At 38.7% G+C, this 17,746-nt stretch overlaps 1 protein-coding gene across 5 annotated transcripts; it reads left to right on the top strand.

Annotated features, from left to right (window-relative positions):
* Window positions 1–1,167: 1,167 nt before the first annotated feature.
* man1b1a (mannosidase, alpha, class 1B, member 1a) lies at window positions 1,168–16,070 on the top strand. Of its 5 annotated transcripts, none has more exons than XM_029516545.1 (14): window positions 1,168–1,396; window positions 2,214–2,351; window positions 5,648–5,756; window positions 6,239–6,438; window positions 6,690–6,820; window positions 6,992–7,104; window positions 7,545–7,736; window positions 8,300–8,448; window positions 9,109–9,297; window positions 9,787–9,977; window positions 10,374–10,494; window positions 10,719–10,913; window positions 12,091–12,222; window positions 12,595–16,069. In XM_029516545.1, exons 2-14 carry the CDS (start codon window positions 2,250–2,252, stop codon window positions 12,802–12,804), a joined length of 2,034 nt encoding a protein of 677 aa, XP_029372405.1. In that variant the 5' UTR covers window positions 1,168–1,396; window positions 2,214–2,249; the 3' UTR covers window positions 12,805–16,069. The 5 variants fall into 5 exon arrangements, with proteins under 5 accessions (XP_029372405.1, XP_029372403.1, XP_029372406.1 ...); XM_029516543.1 differs by having other exon boundaries at window positions 1,168–1,859; XM_029516544.1 differs by having other exon boundaries at window positions 1,380–1,396; window positions 1,714–2,351.
* The last annotated feature ends 1,676 nt before the right edge of the window (window positions 16,071–17,746 follow it).

Below are 17,746 nucleotides of genomic sequence, written 5' to 3'. Positions count from 1 at the left end.
TTTAAATTAGGGAGCTTTTGAATGGCTCTGGCTGGGGCAGTATCCCCAACACGGCATTCCTCCTTTAGATTATTTTCTGGGGCAGCACCAAATTCAACAAAGACACAGATCTCAACAGCATTGAGATTAAAATTCCTGTTTTTAGATCAAGGTCCATCCTCAGAAAACTGCATACGTTTCTGTGCTGCCGTAATGGAGGCGACTACAGTTGCCTCCTCCTGTGCCTGTGACTGCTGGATTTCTTTAATATGAAGTTTAAGAGATCAAACTGAACCTCAGGTGTTGACTGCCTGGAGATAGTCATACCTTAACCCCCCTGGCTGCATCACTTATATCTTTTTTTTTGTCAAGTTAAATTTACACCTCTAAACCATTTCTTCTGTCACCTCTTCCCAGGATTGCATCTTTCCCCGTTCCTGTTGTGCTAGTGCTGTGTCATACCCAGACTGCCTCCTCCCCTACAGCTCTTTTTTTTTTTCCATGATTGGATTTCAGTAAATACAGAGTTTCTGTATTGATCAGACCAGCAGCACTGAGAGAGGAGTAGAAACAGCAGTAACAGTTAACTCTTGCAGTGGCTCTGAATGCTGAACTGTATTTAAAAATAAACAATCGGATTTGTGTAATCCATTCATTCTTCATACTTCAATTTTCCTAAAAATTGTTACGTTCAGCACAATCAAAAATTTCAATTGTCTAACAATCTTTAATTTTTTGTGTTTTCTTTTATTATCATTTCCTGTGAATGAAACTGATTTCACATTCAATTCTTAGGGATCACTAGTCATTAAAGATTTGGTCCAAACAGAATAAAGGTAGTGCTCAGGCCATAAAATGATTTTAATTTAGTCTAGAGAGGTTTTTGTTCGTTTGTTTTTTGGGGAGTGTTAATGCGCAAAAATACAATAAATGATAAATAGTAAATATTTTTCATCAGGCAACCACTAAATACATCTTGACAGTTGTTTCAGCTGAATTTGAAAGAATGAAAAGTTCTCTCCAGGTGGGAGAAGTGAACTAAACTCACACACTCATTGTCGGTACTAAAAACATTTCGGCTTTTAAAGGGTTAAATCTCTGACCGTCGGAACACGTGACACTCAGCGTCATCGCTCGCCAGCTTTTTTTTTTTTTGCATTTCCGCATTTGTCTGTGGTTTCCCTCCACGCTAACTGTAGCCACGTTTCTCTCACTTTTTGTTGGCTTGACATTTCATATAGGTGCCGTTCGTTTTGCTTGACGGTCGGACGAGGCCGCCGGGTTCCGTGTCGGTCCGTCTGGCAGCCGGAAAGTGTCACTTTTCATTCAGAGACGAGCCGGAGGAGCGAGCGGAGCCTCCGGCAGCGGCTAACAGCTGCTTAGCTTTCGGGAGGAAACTGTCCAACCAGGCGCTGAGGTGAGGGGCCGGCGAATGGCTGCTCATCTGCCGCTGTGTTTACACTGTGGTGTGTGGAAATCGGGCCCTAAATCGACGCCCAACTAGTCCTCCTCGCCTGTGTGTGCAGTACTTGTGGCTCCTGGCTTTAAAATGAGTTAGTCGGCTTAATTAAAAAAAAAAAAAAAAAAAAGAATTTGTGCGCAAAATACTTGTGATAAATCTCAGAAGAAAGTGTGTAGACAGCTGAGAAAGCGCCGCTGCTCTGACCGGAGCCCTTTGTGTGTACTAAACTATGTTTTTGAGCCTCTGCTTGGTTTGTACTGCTCTCTGTGGAGGTGGAGGAGATGGAGGAGATTTTAAAGACAGTCGGTGTTCTGCAAAGCAGCGATCTGCATCTGCAAGTTTTATTGAACTGCTACGCTCCATTTTGCGAAACATATGGTCCACTGAGATAATGGATTTTCCATAAACCCCAATTTAGGTCAGAAAAGCTCTTAATTTATTTTCGGCCAGTTTAAACTGAGTCGTCTTGGCATTTCTGCATCTGTTAATTTATGTAATGCAATTTATCATCATTTACACTCTTAAGCCACATCAAATCAGTTTTTATTAAGGTTACTTTATATAAGCAGACAGAAATACTAAATTCTCGCACTGTAAAAAGGGAAACCCTTTAATGTGTGCTATTTCTCCTGTTTAAATAATGGACTAATATGAAGTTCATTTTATAAGGATTTTTACACCAGTCCTAAAAGGATTTTACTGTACTTTTCATGCTTTGCATTACTGTGGTTGTAGTAGTCCCAGTTAGACTAACGGCCTTTTCTCAGTGCAGCTTCTATGCCCAACACCCGTCTGTCCCGATCAGAGGATGTATCCACCTTCCAGAAAGGATTTCATCTCTCTTACACTCAGTGATCCACACAGTCACTCCTACAACAACGGCAAGCACCGTAGACAGTCCTGCTGGAGGGTGAGTGGTCCAGTGGTGCGGTGTTTTTGATCATGGCTCTAAACAGAGCTCAGTTTTACCACTTTGATACACAAACCCTGAGTCTGATGCAAGCTAATGAGTATGTGTTTGGGCAAATATCACAAGAAACGCTGTCATAGGTTTCTATCTGCATCTGAGAATTTAGGAGCAGTTTACTGTAAAGTAACCAGACACTTTATAATATTAAATGTTTTAGTTCATCATATTGATACAGCAATCATTATCTGACACAGCAATTGATGCAAGTCAATTATTACCATAAAGCAAACCTCCCATTTGATTTGCAACATTGTTTTTAATGACCTAATATAACAAAGCTAGACGAATTGAAGGAACTTCGCCTAAACAACATTGGAAAATCTCATTTCTGACTGTATATATTCACACATCAGTTGATGTGTTCATTTCATTGTGACTGATTGTGAGCACAGCCCATGTCTTCTGCTGTTGGCATCAAACAAGCTGGGTATGTTTCTCATGATTTCACTGAGATTGATTATCTCCATCTTTCTGAAATGTATCTGCCTTCATGACAAATTGATTCCTAGATTTCAGTCCCCCTTTCTTACATTTCCTTTGTTGTGGAGCAGCCCAGACTTTCAAACTCCTCTGATAAAAGCTCCCCCTGAGCAAATTATGTGTCTGTATATAGATAAAACAACTTGCATCTTTCTTTTTGTACATTTTCTTTAATCTTATTTTGTTTATTTTTCTATTACTTACATCTCTCTCATCTTATTTTGCTGTCTGACCTCATCTTCTGTCTTGGTTTGCATATGGAGGTGTTGCATGTATATTATGTTAAAGTAACCCCTTATTTTTTGCCATTCCTTCTGTGGGAGATTTGAAATGCTGCTGTTTTGTTCAGTTTTCCACTTTCAGCCTCCTTCAATGGGTTTTACAACCCTGCTCATACTGGGAACTTGCCCATTCTTAACTCAAAGCTATTTACCAGTTCATTTTTATCAGCTCAAATTTCTAAACACTATTAAATTACTAGTTTTATTTCTTTTGTCAATCAATCAGAGATTTCTCTGCTCTGTATTTTCACAAATGTTATTATGTTCACACACACCAGCCATGTGATATCATTTAACAACTGCACCATACTGAACACACCAAACAGACAGAATTAATTGTTACGGAACGGCAACAGGTTTATGCAGTTCTTTGGAGTAATTGTGGTAAAATGCAGATTTTCTGGGGAGTCAGAAATATTGCATGCTATGATCCATATCAAGACACCAAACAGGCAGTGCAAACCTTTCGATATGTGTAATAAGTTGGTGTGCGTTTTTTTTTTTTTTTTTTTTAACATTGTGTGTTGTATGTATGGCATAACAAATCAGATTTATTTGAAACACAACTGGAACATTTGTCAAAACTTTAACTTTAAAATTAGTTTCTACATTTAGTTCAAAACAAAAGATCTGATGAAAAACAAGCTGTAATGTTTTCAGCTCTTTAGATTTAACTTACAGTTTCATCTTTTTTTTTTTTATCAACGCGAGATCAGATATAAAACACAAGGTGTTGATTCTGTTTTTAGTTTTATTATTAGTGGCATTTTTACTTTCCAAAAAATCTCCAGATATCTCAACAGGCCTTGATTTCAAGAAAAAACAGTAATCTTTTTGTCAAAACTATAAAACTGCGTTTTCATACACCAAAAGAAGCATGGTCAGCTCTCATCAAGATAATTTAATCAGTGTTCCACTGTTCTCATCAACTGATCTATAACATTTTATCTCAGCTGTAAATCAACAGGCATTTCTTCTATAAATCCAGCTTTATAGTAGATGGTGGATCTGGATCAGCAATCCCCCAAACATGTAGTCAAGTTTAATGACTGTTTATGGTTCCTGAGAGAGTTCCTCTCTGAAGAGTCTGAAAATGATGTTACTTTGAGTGGCTTGTATGCTCAGCATTTGTTCCACATGTTTCACTTGGTGCTACACCAGAATTCCCACTGGTTTTTGTTTGGTATTCGTATCAGGTTGAAACGCTGACTCTCTGATTGGTATGTTTGTGACTAGAGCTGCACAGTTAATTGAAAAGTGATTGAAGATGCAATCTGGCTAAATCCAATATCTAAATCTCATGAACTACTTTTTTTTTTGATAGAGGTGAAATGTGTCAGAACATGGTTGTGCATTTTCAGAACTATAAAGGTTCTGAAATAAGGGTATCAGGGTTGTGTTACGAAAGAGCCAAATCATATAAATTATATTCTCCAGATATATTGGATCATGCTTGTTTGATACAAGACCCAAAAAACTAAAACAATTAATTCTTTAATTTTTGCCAGTGCAAATTAAACAACCATTATACCATTGTCATTTTATGTTTCAATCACAATATCTTCTAAATAAATAAATAAATAAATAAATAAATAAATAACAATATGTAGGGTTTTTTTTTTTTTTTTTTTTTTGGATGTGGGGTCTATTTTGTTTTAACATATAATGCAGGCCTATATGTGAGTCAGTGAGTGTCCTGCCTCAGGCCCAGTTCTGATGAAGAACAGGAATATTTGTATTATCCCAATGGTGCAATGTTAACTTTAAATCAGGAAATATAAACCTATTGGAACCTATTATTCACACACATTGTTCACATGATGAATTAGGGTGGAAGGGAGAGACTGACGCAGTTACATGGTTAATATGAGCTTTTGGTTGCACACTATAATCAGAGTACATCACATCTTATCAAAACGCTGGAGCATGACACCTCTGGTGAGTCCAGAGCCAGTGTTTAAAAGAAGGAACTAAATGTTTGAAGATTCACTGTGGGGCTGTTCTGAATGTTCTCATGCTGCTGTGTTAAATGAACTATAGCAGAATAAAATGAAAATGTCCCCTGAGATAAAGCCTGTTGTATGTTGGTCACAGCTCACAGGTGATGGCTCAATAGTTTCATGGTGTTGCACAGGTGTTAATTAGAGTAGGTAACAGAGAGGTAGAAGCCTGCCTGCTTGTCGTCTCTCCTGAGAAAACCCTCTCCCTCCCTCTGCTCTGCTGGGTTGAACTGGTTGGTTTATTTTTTTAGCTCTCACCGACCTTCCCACATCATGAGGAGAGAAATGCTTAGTTTGTACAGGGTAAGCCAAAAAAAGAAGAGCTATCAGGCTTCTCCCTCTTTACCCTGCTATTTTTCCAGGAAGCTTAAACATATTTTAAAGAGGGGAGAATGAAGGTATCCACTAATTGGAATTGTCATTGCTTTACATGTGACTCAGTGAGGTAAGTTATGTTTGTTTTGTCTGCCAGCAGAAATGGAAGCAGCTGTCACGTCTCCAGCGAAGCCTTATCCTGTTTCTGCTGGCTCTGCTGCTCATATTCGGACTGCTCTCTTATCCAAGTATCACCAAGCAATGGGGAGGTAAACAATGCCCACACTATGCTCACACAGTCACAGGCAGAGAATGCAAATGGTCTTGCTCTGTGGTTAGTGAAAGCCTAAGAATTGGATTTGCCTGTGTTGTTGTGTTTGGAGACCGTGTGGTAGATTTTGTTTAGATTAGTTTTTGGGTGCACCTGTTTGCTTTGACTCATAAATACTGTATGTAATGAGATTATATTCACTTATCTTACACACAGAAGCTTTTCAGAAATCTCTCTAGAACACACAAATGGAAAAGCTCCATTGTAGTGCAGACTGCAAAAACCAAGCTTTTTGAACATAGTGGTGTATGGTTTGCCTGCCTGAACTTCATTGAGGTCTGTGTGGTATGAAGTTTGGAACTGAACTTCGTTCTCCACCTGTAGTCAAACAGCTTTAGATCCATAATGTGTGGATAGCTACTTAACTACATTACAATGAACTTAAATAGTTTTTTTTTTTTTTTGTGTGTGTGTGAGTAGGGTTGCCTGAAAGGGAGGACTGGCTGGAGCTGAATGATAGAGAGCTGATCCCTCTGGGTGTGAAGCCTGTATTAGGTCCAGATGCAGATAAACCTCCTGCTCCTGTGGCGGGGCCACATGTGGGAGATGCTGTAGGTCCAGATCCTGTGCTCGAGCCCAGAGGACCAAACATTCCCATTTTACCTAAACCCCCCATTAAGGTTAGATTTTCAAAGACATCAATCAACACTATGTAGTTTTCACATACTTTCATTACATTAGCCATGGATCTGAAACACTTCTTTATGTAACCTCAGTAAGTTAGTTTGCCGAAACACTTAAAGACTGAACTAAAGACCCATCTTTAAATAGTAATAGCTAATGTGGCACACACATTTACTTATTTCTCTTTTGCCATGAAGTGTTCATGCTGTTCTCCTGTTTCTAGCTCTAGCTGTCTGTTAATCCACAGAAAAAATCCTTTCAGAACAAGAGAGGTCCACCGAGCCTGCAGAAAAATGGAAGTATTTCAGATACAGGTGGAAGGGAAAAGCAAGAACAGGAGGTGGTTGAAGACGAAGACAAAGAAAAGAAAATTGTCAGGTGATCTCTTTGTTTGCCTTTATGCCTATAAAATAAATATACCAAACAACATTACCACAGTTTTGAAATTTCTGCTGAAAGTAGATGATAACATGACACATTGCTCATAAGGTCAGAATCAATCAAAAAGCTGTTTTACGTGTCTGACAAGTTTTCACTACTGTGATACAGCTGGAGAGGAGCAATGATTGAACCTGACCAGGCCACAGAGCTGCCTCCTTCAGCCAATGACAAAGAAGCTGCTGCGCTCCCGGCCAAGCCTGCCAACACCATCTCACTGGAAGGTCAGTACTGACTTCTTACCAAGACATTTATACAGAAAGTAAACATGAGAAATTAAGGTATAAGGTCTTTAGCTAACAATTGTTTCATCCATCCATCCATCCATCTTCTACCGCTTTTCCGTTTCCGGGTTGCAGAATTGTTTTATCAGTTTGTAAAATTTTAAAACAAAAATGCCATTGCATCTTCAAATGCCTCGTTTTCTTTGATCAGCGGTCAAAAACACTGATACATGCATTTAAAGCCCAGCACCTTTTTCTCCTTCACACATTTCTAACTTGCAGGCTAAAGCCTTGCTGTGCTCAAAGCAGCAACATCATATTCTGTCTACTGAAAACAATTAGAAAATGTGACATGCACATTATTGCTTCCTATAGGACACAGACTTTTAAGATTGCACTTTCCTTTTTTATAAATTTATTTTGTTGGCCTTTGTTGGTAGTTTCAACTGGGAAAGTGGACAGACTGGAGGCAGTACGTGAAGCCTTCAGACATGCATGGAAAGGCTACAAGGACCATGCCTGGGGCCACGATGAGCTCAAGCCCATTTCCAAGTCTTTTGGCGAGTGGTTTGGGCTGGGTCTGACGCTCATTGATTCTCTTGACACAATGTGGATTTTGGGCCTAAAAGAAGGTATGGTATGCTTATATACTTATTTACTGTCTGTTAGGGCTGGGATTCATTGGGGTGTTATTTTTGGGAACATCCCAATGAAGAATCTGCCATTGCTTTGGATGTTGTTTTCAGACAGAAAAAAGTCTGTTTAGACTGGCCTGACATTAATCTGACAGATAGAAACAGGCAGCAAAACCAAGCACAAATCTCTACTATACCGAGTGTTGTACTGTATTATTATTATGTTTGACAACACACGACCAAGCCCAGTAAGGAAATAGGAGTTGTATATACCATTTTGACAATGAAGAAGAGCGTTTCAAATGTAAAAAAGGCAATGGTTCTGGTTGAGCTTTTTTGATTTTGATTCATTTTCCTTTGACCTATGAGTCTGTTGGATGAGTTTGATTCTCAATTTTGAATTTTCTTTCAAGATCATGATGGGCTGTTACTAGACCATTTATTAACTCACTTAAACCAAACCACCATGGTAAATGAATAAAATGCTGTTTTGTTTTGTTTTTTTTTTCCTTGTCCTCTTTCACCCTTTCATTGTTGTTGTTTCACATTCCATCACATAGAGTTTGGAGAAGCAAGGACCTGGGTAGAGAAAGAGCTTTCCTTCAGCAAGAACGTGGATGTGAATCTTTTTGAGACTACCATCCGTGTCCTTGGGGGCCTGCTGAGTACCTACCATCTCACGGGAGATCAACTTTTTTTAGACAAAGCAGTGAGTCAGTCCTTGACAGACAATCATACTGTATGTTTTCCTATGTATTGCCCATAATGTTGTTTTAGAATATAATGCTCGGGTTCGTAGAGCTTATGTTTTGCCGACATCATTAACTAATGAACTAGAATGTGATCTATGTAGCCTATTTGTAAAGTGCATTATAGTGTTGATGAGTTTCAGTTCATTCACAGTAATGTTAGTCAATGTCAATGTTAGTGTGAATCGTGTTGTTTTGACACTGAAAATGTCTTGTCTCACACTGGGTTGACATTTTCAGGGAATTTTGATCCACCTCATTTCATATCGTTAAAGAACAAACCACATTGTGTGTTGTGCAGAGCTAATTATTGTTCAGAGTCTTGGCTTTTCCTCTAATTATCTGGTAGTCAACAACAACTATCTGTGAATCCATAGTTTGTACTTTCCTTCTACCTCCTTATCTATAAGACCTTGGATGTTTCAGCCATGGAGCATAGAAGTGACTTTGCCACCCTCTATCAGACATAACAGTGTCCAGCTACTAACCCATTATCTCACACAGTGAAGGTAATTATGGACTATATCGTAGGAACACATGAGGTTTACGAAAGAAGAGGAACACTGGAGAGGGGGAATCACAACTAGTCCATTCAGCTTTTTTCTTCTTTCCATTTAAAGAAGGATCTTGGGTCTAGATTGATGCCTGCCTTCAAAACTCCCTCAAAGATCCCGTTTTCAGACGTTAACATTGGGAAGGGAACAGCGCATCCCCCTCGCTGGACGTCAGACAGCACGCTGGCTGAGGTGACAAGCATTCAGCTGGAGTTCAGGGAGCTGAGCCGCATCACTCAGGAGCCACAGTACCAGGTCAGCACAAGGCTATACATAACAGTGTGCAAGTGTAATAAGCAGATCTGTCACTGCTCTCAATTCTCTTAGATGAACTGAAGAAAAGCTTGGAGGTTTATATTGACATATCCAGGGCTCAGATGGAGGGTTTCAGTTCCGTTAAAATCCAATATTAACTACAGCTTGCAAACACGTGTGTGATTGAAATGACAGGCCTGACCTGGGATTTGCTTTAAATCCATAATTTTGTCAGTGTATGAGTGATTCCACAAACCAGAGCTTGGCACCTGAGTTTTCCAACCCAACCTGACTTGAATAGTAACTGTCATAACCTGAGCCAGCCCTCTGAGACACAGCTTTTGAGGAGCCCAATTTCATTAAGTGAAATTAATAATGATTTTCTAGTGATGAATATCTTAAAACACTTTTTAGCAGGGAGTGAAGTCAACCTTGGGTTCATTGTCCCATGTCATCTTTTGTGTTTTGTGGGTTTTTAAATGTTTCCAGGATGTTGTGAATGAAGTAATGAAGCTGGTTCACAGGCTGCCAGGCAAACATGACGGCTTGGTGCCCATGTTCATCAACACCAACAGTGGCCAATTCACGCACAAAGGAGTCTTCACCCTTGGTGCCAGGGCAGATAGCTACTATGAATACCTGCTCAAACAGTGGATCCAAGGAGGCAAAACAGAGGATGAGTGAGTCCAGTCATTGATTTATGATTTCTGTGATTGTTTACAAAATATAAACAGGAAAGGAACAACAGAGAAACAAATTGTGGTGTATGGTTACATAATGTGATTTAGGTTAGAAACTGAATATATCACATTGATGCAGATAGATAACATCAATTATTCTGTGCTCCAAATTGCATATGAAGACACATTAAGGATATCATAGAAGGTTGCTTCTACAGCTCAAAATCTGAAGGTAAACTAAGTCAATGTTTATAGGAGAATATGGTCATGATACCATTCTGTTTAGTATATTTTAGCATGTAAGGAATTCTGCCTGATATGACAAAGATGTAAAGCTAATAAAACTAATGTGTTATTTACATTACTAAAATGGCCATGCTGTGTGTTTTTATGTAGTCTGCTGGAAGACTACCTTCAGGCTGTGGAGGGAGTGAAAAAACACCTTGTTAAACAGACGGGGCCGAGCGGACTGACCTTTGTTGGAGAGCTGTCCCACAACCGCTTCAACGCTAAGATGGTACAAATGCTCTCTAATGCAGTGTGTGAAATGCGAGGGCTTTCAGGGTGTCACAGACCTCAAACTAGAATATTTTGAACACTGCTAAAATCTAATGAACATCTGCAGACAGCCTCCTAACCTTCATGTTTTATCAGGTGGCCTTTGGGGCTTTTGTTGCTCTCTCCTCTTAACACTTTCAGGCCTTTACTTGCAATGTTAATCTTTTTGCCACACCTCTACAGGATCACCTGGTCTGCTTTTTGCCGGGAACTTTGGCACTGGGGGCCCACAACAACCTTCCAGGTGACCACATGGATCTGGCAGTGCAGCTGATGGAGACCTGTCACCAGATGTACACACAGATGGAGACAGGCCTAAGCCCCGAGATTGCACACTTCAATCTCCAGACCAGTGATGGACATGATGTTGTTGTCAAGGTGAGTCACATGTGGCTGTCCCCTTTTTTCTCTCTATTTAAAGTGGCATTTAACTGATAGTAATGTGACTTTAGTACATCTTTTGTTTCAAAGAATCAATGATTATCATGTATGTATCTTTTGCTTAGATGTTTAGATTACCCATATTGTTTATACTACTTAAAGTATGCTTTTTATGTTGCTCTAGCAACAGATGTGGTCAGAGGTATTATGTCTTCATTGTGTCTGTCCATCAATCACATGTTTTCAGCATTAAATTAAGAATTTATAGCTTTTTGCAAAACATTTATCTTTTCAAAATACAGAATTTTATTAAAATCCTTTAACCTTGTCACTCGCTTTATTATGGGTTAGCTCTAGAGTTTAAAGGTTTTAAACATCTCAAACATCTCTTCCAACTCTAGGATTCAAAACTGAATAAACTGAGGTCAGATCAGAAAGGTTTTTTGACAAGAAATCCAGCAACCTAACCCTGGCTTGAAATCGGTCTGAACAAAAATATGCTATTACTGTGGCTGCATATTCGTTTTTCAACACAGAGAAAGATATGGCTTCAGGTTATGGACAAGTTTATTTTTGTAATGTCAAAAATAAGAAATAGGATGGAGACAACAGAATTACAGGAAGTCATCACAAAGGAGTTGAAGGTTCTAGAGCCTTGGGGCCTAGCAGAGTTGTTAGTCTGTACTCTTATTTGACAGCTGAGGGATTACTTGTGCAAACAAGCTTTTCAGAAACTTTATTTAATCTTTTTCTTTCCAAATTTATTAAAAGAAATATCTGAGAAAAATGTAGTGCTTCCATTATCTGAGCTGTAAATGAGGAGCTTTTATAGTCTGTGCATCATAATATCTGGCCCCAAGATGTTTTCAAGACATTTGTTTTTCTTGTTTCTTCGTGCTTGGCGCCATAACTAATCTCACCAAGATGCTCGGAAAAGTATTAAGTCTTTTGTATATTTTCCTCTACTTCAAAGCAAAAATATCTGTATGCCACTGCAGTCCAGCTGTCACTGAGTTTTGAATCTGTCCTGTGCTTATTTTTCACTCGTGTTGCTTGGTTCATATGTTTCTTAAGAAAACAATTTCAGATTAACTTTAAGAAAACCTAAATTAATAATTAATCTCATCACTCATTAATTGTAATGTAAATTGCTATGTTGGTCTATATCCTCCAGCCTGCAGACAGACACAACTTGCTGAGACCAGAGACAGTGGAAAGTCTGTTCTACATGTACAGATTCACGAAGGACACAAAGTACAGAGACTGGGGGTGGGAGATACTGCAGAACTTCAACAAATACACTAAGGTATTTCAGTCTAATCATCATTTTTAATGATCTAACCAACGGAATTGCAGGTACAGTAGATATATATCAAAATAAATCATATTATCAGCAATAAATTGCATGAGTGTCAAAAAATTTTTTATTTAATATGGATTGATAGATGGATTTGATATGGGCCCGTTTTGGTAGTCCATGCATGTTATCTTTAGATTTAGGTAAAACCACAAGTTGACAGAAATTTGAAGAGAAAAACTTAAAGAAAAACTTGTTATGTCAGACCGGAATAAAAAAAATATAGCAACCTGGATCTGGCAGTTTAGGGAAAGTTAAACTTATTTTCTGATAGCTTTTATTGTTTTCATTAAACCTCTGACCAAAACACATTTCTCTCAGGTTCCTGGCGGTGGCTACACATCCATTAACAATGTCCGTGACCCAGTTAACCCCGGACCCAGGGACAAGATGGAGAGTTTCTTCCTGGGTGAGACACTGAAGTACTTGTATCTGCTCTTCTCTGACGACACGGAGCTGCTCAGTCTAGACAAGTATGTCTTCAACACAGAGGCCCATCCCCTCCCCATTTGGCCTTCACCACCTAAGTGATGTCACCATACAGTGGATGTCTGTAAAGATCAGAGCCCCACAGTCCTGTATGAGTCAAAGACTGTGACTGTCGCTCAGTCAGACACATCTCTAAACAACCATCCAGGCTGGACTGCTGTGTCCAACAGTGTCCACCTCTACTTTGACACATTGTAAAGGAGTTTTTCTTTTTCCTTTTCCTTTATTTTTCCTAAGGCAGAGGTTTGTGTTAGAGCTGGTCTCTAATGATAAAAAGCCTTTTAAAATCAGTTGTGTTCAGCTGGATGGTGATGAAAGTGGGAGTGCTTTATCCATTATGGTGTGACCAGGACAGTTCTAGTCTTTTTTGTATGTGGTTACTGCAGACATATTTCCCTCATGTGAGGTGAAAAAAGACATTGTGTCTACACAGTGAGGTGTCATGGCTGTGCAGGAGTCAACCAAAGTGGTGTTTGAAGGTGCAGTAATCAATGGTGGAAGTGTATGGAGCATGTGAAACTCTATTTCTATTTAAATAATTTACTCTAATAGAGGTGTCACATGGCTTGGCCTTGCTTCAGCAACATTCAGTGCACTTGTTCATGTATTAAAATGGCATAAAATTTGGAGAACTTTTTAATTCCTCTCAGGACGTTCCTGTATTGTCCCGTCCTAAGTTTTTGAGGGCAGCGGGCAGTTAAAGTCCAACATCCAGGGACCAGTTTCAGTTTTGAGGCCATTGTCTTCCTGAAAAGCAAATATGGAATATTCCTTAATTGTTAGAATATTCTTTAAAACACATGCCTTTAATAAAATTAATAATTTAAATCAAATACTGGCGAGTTTGAGATTACCAGATTCAAACACTAGCTACAATGTTTGTTTTCACTTAAGTGGGACAGTTGAAGAGGCGTGAAGCCCCAGAAAACATTGCACTTCCGATTGATTCTTATTGGTTGATTACTTATTGATCACTTTTGCACATGTAGCAATAATTGCTTAAATATGCTCAAGCTCACGGCACAGTCACACCTCGTTGTGTGTTTGATCTCTACATCCATGCCATAGTGTGGTCTTGTTTTTTTGTTTTTTAGGTTGTGCTTACTTGACCTGAAAGTAAAATGTATATAGAGGTGTAATGACTTAATGACACCTTGTTTCATTGATGAATGTATACATTGTTCCTCTTTTCTCATTGTTGTCACAGAGGAACACTTAAATGCTCAGCTGAACCCCTTTTTTTGACTCTTATCCTGGTTTTGATTAAATTCACACTTGTTTGACACGAAATAAAGGGGAATAATCTACAGCTCCATGCAGCGAGATCCAGATAAACAAACTGAGTACACTATCATTTCCTCTGCTGGGGACGAAATGCTGTACATGCAGCCCTTCATTCATCCTCAACAAGTCTGTTGACTTGTTTTTTCATACTTGAAGGAGTTTGATTCATTGCTCTTTAGCAATCCCTGACTCCCTGTCAAATGTGATGAAGAGCAGTGTGGGAGCTCTTTTAGTCTTTTGTTTTTTTATTTTGTTTTTTTATTTTTTATGTGGTATTGTTGACAAATCAATTTGAAGGATGTGTATGGCATCATGTATGCGCTGCTTTGGAGATTGTTGGACCCACAAATTCTATTCTTCTCTGTAGAAAGGATCTTGAGTTTCTGTTTTGATGGACAGCAGTTTTCCATTTTCTCTCTCTCCTCTTAATGAACTACGTCCAACAGAGAGCCATATGCTAACCCACACTGTTGAATGTGCACCACGTTTGCCAATGCTCTGCTCTGCTGTGCCTGTTGAAATTAATATTGTGCTATGGTGGTTCAATTATTTTCTTATTGCTGCTGCATCAGTGGTGTTTATTTGTGAAGTGCTTTGTGTAAAAGTTTGATTTGTGACAACAGTATGGGTGTACATATTTTCTGGAAATCCTTTCTAACCTGTCTGCTGAATCACACCCGTGTGTCTGCAGCTCTCTGAGGTGCTTCTGTTGTAATGCTCTTTGCCATCACACTCTGTTTGGCCCGTCACAAGTCAGTTCTTTTTTTTATTTCTGCTCTTCTGCATTTCTACAAGAGAAGTCTTGAAGAATATTATGTTATTTTTAGAAGTCACTTTCAGTTGCAGACATTGTAACACTTCTGCCTCCACCTGCCTGGTAAAGTAAAGGTCTGATTAACTAATTCACTACATCATTTTGTACATTCTGTCCCTGCCAAGTTAAAATATGATGACTAGGCTTTAGGAAGACCTATGTGTGTCTGAGTAGTTATGATTGATTTTTACAGTCCATTGTTTATGTGGTGTATTTCATATTTTCATTGGGGCTACAGATGCTAAAGCTCCCTGACTCTCAGCCAATTCTGATATGAGTTTGATGAGTGTAATATTCTTAATGTAATTATACTATAACAACATTTTACAGCAACCTTCCAGACTCCACAGGATAGGTCTCTTTCCAAGTTGTCATCGACAGCTATCAGCATATTTGTTAGTCAGCTTCTTCTCCACTGACTCCTTCTGAAAAAATGTAAATCTTCTGAAATTACCTCACAAATATATGGTTTCTTTTTATTGTCCTATTTTTTTTGTCTCAGCACTTCTCTCAAACAGCTGGACATATGAGTTTTTAAACAAATGTTATCCATGCAGAAGAAAATGGTGCAATCTTGGGGTCTATTTTCATGTGGATTCAGTGATCATTTGCTGCTTGAGTGTTTTTTAACAGTTTGTAGAAACTGGAGTTCCGTGGGTCAGAGGAATATTCAAGATATATCAGCCTTTGGACAGACAGGAAATACTGTGACAGGATTTATGGACCATAAGAAATATTATTCATTCTGTTCAAAGCGAATTTCAGAACAGTCCAGGTCACAGACATCAAAGGGATCGTCTGTCAACCAGGTCTCACCTGGTTTTGCCTTTCCAAAAGAACATGGAAGAAAAAGCTTTGTTATAAGTTTGACCCACAGTAACCAGTAATACTGTCAGAGAAACAGCAGGTCTCTCTCAGTGATGAATATTCTCCTCTCTTCATAAAACTGCCTCTCAGAAATAAGCCTTTATGTCACATGTTCATTATCACTTTTTATCTGAAGTATCTGATAGTAGAGATAAAAGACCAGAAGTGGCTCATTGAGTCCACAGTCTATTTAAACTCCCTCAGCTCCGGCATTTCATATTGTAATGGTTTTCCAGGTGGCTGCTCCACCATAAATAATAATTTATTTTTGAAAAGGAAAGGGCAGGTCTAATCTAATCCGTTTTTTTTTTTTATTGCTATTGGAGTAGTAAAGCTGATTGCACAGACGCTATTTTGCAAAAACCTTTTGAGGATTTTGAGGTTGGTTTTTTTTTTTTTTTTTTTTTTTTTTTTTTTTTTGTGGTTGCTATGTAGTGTATTTAAGCTACTGTCTTGTCAGCTTATTGGCCAAATTTCCATCTTTTAATAAGAATGATTAGTATTCTTAGAGTAACTATTGATGAATCGAAGCCATATCAAAATGACAGCTCTGCGATTTAAATAGAACATGTGTTCATTGTTGGTTGCCTACAGAGGCTCCTGCTTCACTGGCTGTTACCCTGTGTCAGTGGACACCAACATGAATCAATAATGCTTTAATGCTTGGCAAAAAAAAAAAAATAATAATAATCATCTTTTCAAAGGGTTCTTCTCCATGATGAAAGAGCCTCTCTGTTTTGCCCCTCAATCAGTAACCATTTACATTTTTTGAAGACATTTTTCACTCCTGTGCACTTCAGTTTCTAGAGCCGCTGGTGTTTCAGTACATTTCTGTTTTTACTTTTCATGGTTTAGTAAAAAGGAAAATAAAATATCTTATTTGCCATCCAATCCACCTTCACTGTACAGATGACTGAGCACTTAGTGGCTCATTGCAATGTTCACCAAATTCAAACTATTTTCTTGCCGACTATGTTTTTGAATAAAGCTTTTTAGTGAACGTTTTGTACTGGATTTTGTCCTAAATTAATTTCTAATTTTCTCCTTGGAACATTCAGGCTTTGATTTGCTTCAGTGCAGGCTGCTTTAACAGATTAATACCCACCCGAAATGAGATGTCGAGCAATCACATGCTAAGTGAAAAATCAAGTTCAGCCTTTGACTCAGCATGTTGATATTTTTGGTTGTGCAACAGCAGGGGGCAGCAAAAACCATTCATCACTGTCCAGAGCACAGCCACTAATGACTCTAATGAATGCAGGGCTTACAGTTACTGGACCAGGAAATGTCTGCAATAACAGAGGGCATGGTCTCTGCAGCAGGTCAAAACAAAGTGGAGCATCGTACACATGCTGCTGCCTTACAGCAGCTCCAGCAAGGTGAGGCTGCAGGTGAGACGTCAACATCCTTCACTTTCTTCATATTCTCCGGTGACGTGTGACATTTTCAGATCTTTCAATCAGTGAGCATGATGATGGTGCAGTGGGAACATGAGTCATTACAATACAGAGACAATGTTTGTTTGACATTCGAATTCTTTATTTTAGCTTTGTTTTATACCACATATATATACAGTAAATCACCAGCTAGAGATTTCAGTTATTTTGTGCATGACCATTGTGGAGAAACCGAAATGACTTAGAAGCTGCGAGAGGGATGTGAATGTGTAGGAATTTGGTGCTTAGATTTAGATTAGAATAATTTAAAAAAAAACAAAAAAAACAACTCCTTACTGACAAAGCAGTCTTTTACTTTTGACAGAATAAGGCTGTAGTTATTTTGTCATTTTCTTTATCATTAAAAAACAACCATGTGCACGCCAGTCAGCTTCTTGCTCCTTCCTTCATCTTTGTTCTTCTACAGTAGCTCACAAATATCGATTTTCATATTTTGTTTTTAATTCCCAGTAATTCTTTTCACAGTTATTCAGACTCAGACACCAGAGAAGAATGCATCTATGTGAGTTCAATGACCCCTCCATGTCTCATTCACTAGCAATGTTTATAGGGTTTGCCATTT

Source organism: Echeneis naucrates, chromosome 12, assembly GCF_900963305.1.
Source record: "Echeneis naucrates chromosome 12, fEcheNa1.1, whole genome shotgun sequence".
In the NCBI taxonomy this organism is placed as follows: domain Eukaryota; kingdom Metazoa; phylum Chordata; class Actinopteri; order Carangiformes; family Echeneidae; genus Echeneis; species Echeneis naucrates.
Note: the sequence above shows the minus strand (reverse complement) of the source record. Positions and strands in the feature narration are given on the sequence as shown.